This window comes from Egretta garzetta, unplaced genomic scaffold (genome assembly GCF_000687185.1).
Source record: "Egretta garzetta isolate BGI_Z169 unplaced genomic scaffold, ASM68718v1 scaffold1263, whole genome shotgun sequence".
Taxonomy (NCBI): Eukaryota; Metazoa; Chordata; class Aves; order Pelecaniformes; family Ardeidae; genus Egretta; species Egretta garzetta.
Window position 1 is genome coordinate 40,287 of NW_009259060.1, and position 3,479 is coordinate 43,765.

General features: G+C 56.1%; 1 protein-coding gene across 1 annotated transcript in view; it reads left to right on the forward strand.

Moving 5' to 3' along the window:
- Window positions 1-2,351: 2,351 nt before the first annotated feature.
- LOC104122948 (zinc finger protein 436) overlaps window positions 2,352-3,479 on the forward strand; it is a 13,652-nt gene continuing 12,524 nt past the window's right edge. The window contains 3 exon segments of the mRNA XM_035890689.1: window positions 2,352-2,439; window positions 2,606-2,704; window positions 3,199-3,477. Of these exon segments, the coding sequence (XP_035746582.1) occupies window positions 2,352-2,439; window positions 2,606-2,704; window positions 3,199-3,477 (466 nt within the window).

Below are 3,479 nucleotides of genomic sequence, written 5' to 3' on the forward strand. Positions count from 1 at the left end.
CCGCCCTGCCCCCCCTTCCAAAAGGGCGGCCCCTGCCCTCTTCCAAAATGGCAGCTTCGCCCTCAGGCAGGGCCAGAGGGAAGATGGCTGCAGCCTCCTCCTCAGCGTGGGGCGATCGGGGTGAGATGGCTGCGGCCTTCCCCTTGATGCAGGGCCAGCCCTGCTTAAGATGGCCCCTGGGGGGTGAAGCCTTGGGGTCCATCTTGGGTGAGGGCAGCCAGCTGGTGTTGCCATGGTGACGAGCCCCGACAGGGGGCAAAGCCCCCCAAAAGGGCCGCTGTGGCCCAGGGAGGGGCAGAGCCATTTTTTGAGGCATCTGTGAGCCCCAACCCCCTCATGGGGCTCTTAAACACGTTTGAGCCATGCTCCTTGCTGCCCTGACATCCCCGCCGTGCAGGCAGCCACCCCTGTTGACCTAAAACCCCCCTTTTACCTCCAAAACCAGACCCTATCCCCGCTGTGAAGAATTGGGATGGACGCTGCCATGGGAGAATTTGTGCAGCTTGGCAGGTCGGTCCCCTCAGTCCAGCCGTGCTAAAACATCCCCCAGTATTCATCCCCAGCTCCAAATTTAGGATTTTTGGCCCTAAGAGTGGTCCCTAATGGGTTTATCACCAATAAATTTATGCGGTTGCGCTTCCGGCCAGCAGCAAGGAGCTCCACCGCCACAGCTCTCCGTGAGGAAAATGTCTCCCGGAGGCACGTCCCCATCCCCACAGAGGGGCAGAAAAACCCCCAAACTGTCCTTTTTTCCACATTTTGAGAAAAAAACACCTCACAGGGACACCAGTGAGCATTTTTCACTTTGCAAGGTGGGTTTTTTTTTTAATTTCCGCCCAGGGACGCCGTCACTATTGCCACCAGAGGGCCCTGGCAATTGTGCAGAGCTCTTTTCTCCCCTCTCTTTTTCCTTTCCTCTTTTTTTTTTTTTTTTTTTCCTTTGTTTATTGTGACTTGAATGCACTCTTTAGTTCCCCTGTGTATGCAAAGACACAGAAAGCGCTCGGGATATCAAAGGGACTGGGCTTCCCTGGTCACACCGCGGCCGCCGCACCGTGCTGACCCGCTCCCTGTGGCCCTCGCCATCCCCCTTGCTGCCCCCCTACCCCATATTTTTGGGGGAAAAGGGGCTTTCTGTGGGGAAAAAAGTATTGAGGGGGGAATCTCCAGGCTTTGCCGACAGCACCTCCCGAGCCGGAGACTGCAGGTAACGGGGAGGTTCGGTCTTTGGATGCGGAGAGGGAGTGGAAAATGGCACCTTTTTTTTTTTTTTTTTTTTTTTCCCCCATCCCTTTCCTTTCCCCCTCCATCCTTCCCTTCTTCTCGCCTCCCGTCCCCTCCGGCTCTCCTCCCCAGGGTGCCCACACGCATACCAGGCTTAAACTCGGTGCCCGGATGCTCTCTGTCCCTGGGGAGGGGGGAAAAATAATAATAAAAAAACCCCCCAAACCCCACCAAAACCTCAGCCCCATTGTCTTTCCGCAGGCGTCTGTCCTTCCCTCCTTGCTTCATTTGGGGGGGTGGGTTTTGACCCCTTCATTTTTATTTTTTTAGCAGGATGGCAAACTATCGGGGAATAAATGAAGCTGGCTGAGATGCTGGTGGGGGCTCCAAAGAAAATAAAAAAAAGGCGAAAATCGCAGGAGGGATCTGCAGTCCGTGCCTGAAATCACCCTTATATATTCCTGGCATCAGTAAGTTGGTGACAACCTTCTGCAAATCCACCTTTTCCCAACCTACCTGCTCTGTCCTCCACAGCTGTAACAGCTCTGCTGCTAGAAAAAAAAAAAAATCAAATCAAATAAACCACCCTACGCATTGGGATCCTAATACGCCCGCTACTCACCAAGGAGGATGAGGAAGGGTAGGGGGGAGTGGTGGTAATTTGCTTTTAAATGATTTTTTGCAAAGCAGAGCACCAAACCCTCTTCCTGCAGCTGGGAAAACTCATGTTTGCTCCCCAAGCGCAGGCTCTGAGCGCTGGAGATTTGCGTGGAGAAATACCGGGGTGATTTATCCTCTTTGAGAAGGAGGAGCGATTGCTACGGGGGGGTTTTTTTTGGGGGGTGGGGTGAGTTGTTTGGAAAATTGGGGACAGTTTTCAACAGCTGCCTGTCCCCACGCTTTACCCCCGTTTTGTAATTCAGCTCAGCCTTTCTATCATCTTATTAGAGAATAATAATCTATTAGATTATTAGAGAACCCACAGGTTACTAAAATAGAGGGGTTTGCCTGAAGAGTCCAACCAACGGCTGCAAATCTGAAGGAGGATGGCTGGCAATGGGTTGCACGCCGGGGTCTGCTTATGGGGGGGTCGCCTCCTTCTTTCAGGGGGCCTGGTGGCACCAACCATGGAGCCGTACGTGCTGCTGGACCCGCGACAGAGAGCACTGTATCGCGACGTGATGCAGGAGAGCTATGAGACGCTGATGGCGCTGGGTGAGGAGCCTACCCCTCCCGCAGCAGAAAATTTGGGGTGGGTGGGGGAATCGGGCACAGCTGGATCCTCACATCTTCATGGAGGGGGTGGCGGGGTCGGGGGGGGCTGCTGGGGAGGGCAGACCCTCCTGACGCATGTTGCTCAATCCCTCCTCTCTTTTTCCAGAATTCCCTGTTTCCAAGCCTGATCTGCTGTCCCGCCTGGACCATGGGGATGAACCAACAGCCCTGGATCTCCACGTGCCCAGGGACACCCCAGCTGCAGGTGAGCCTCCGATTGCACCTCAGCCACAGTGGGGGTAAAACCTGGGTTCGGCTCCTGCAAGCGTAGAGGGCTTCCCCCTCTCCGCTGACCTCTCCCCAAAATGGGGAAAGCCCCACCGTAATGGTTGCCGCCGTACCGCAGGCTGTGAGCCCCAGGTTGGCCGTGGTACGGAAAAAAAGGTGCTGGGGAGGAGAGACTGTAATGCCAGAGGGGTGTCCTGGCCAAAATGGAAATGCCGGACCCACCCTTCCTCGGCAGCCGCATTTCTGGAGTGGCCCATGGAGGTGGTGGATTAATTCCCGCGTCCATGTTGGTGGCAGAGAGGAGCGATGGGGAGCAGAGATGCCTCTGTGCTTACCTGGAAGAGTGTGTGAAATAAAAAAGGAGGAGGAATCCCTCCTTGCTCTCCTTTTCCTACCACCTTCCTGTCTTCCCAGCCCAGAGGGACAATGTCTCCTGCTTGGGTTGTGTCTGTCTCTCTTTCTGCCCCACAGAGGATGGAGCAGGAGCGGAGCGGGAACCCCCTCGAGAAGAAGCTGCTGAGAAAGAGCCCGAAATGAAACCTACCGGTGAGGAGCACCCCCTGCGCCCCGCCGAGGCGGGGGCGAAGGCGGGCAGGAGCGGGGGACCAGGGGAGACAGCCCCGCGCCCCGTCGAGAGCCAACCCAGCAACACGTGCGGCGAGTGCGGGAAGAGCTTCAGCCACAAGTCAGCCCTGGTGAAGCACCAGAAGATCCACACCGGCGACCGCCCCCACGAATGCCCCGACTGCGGC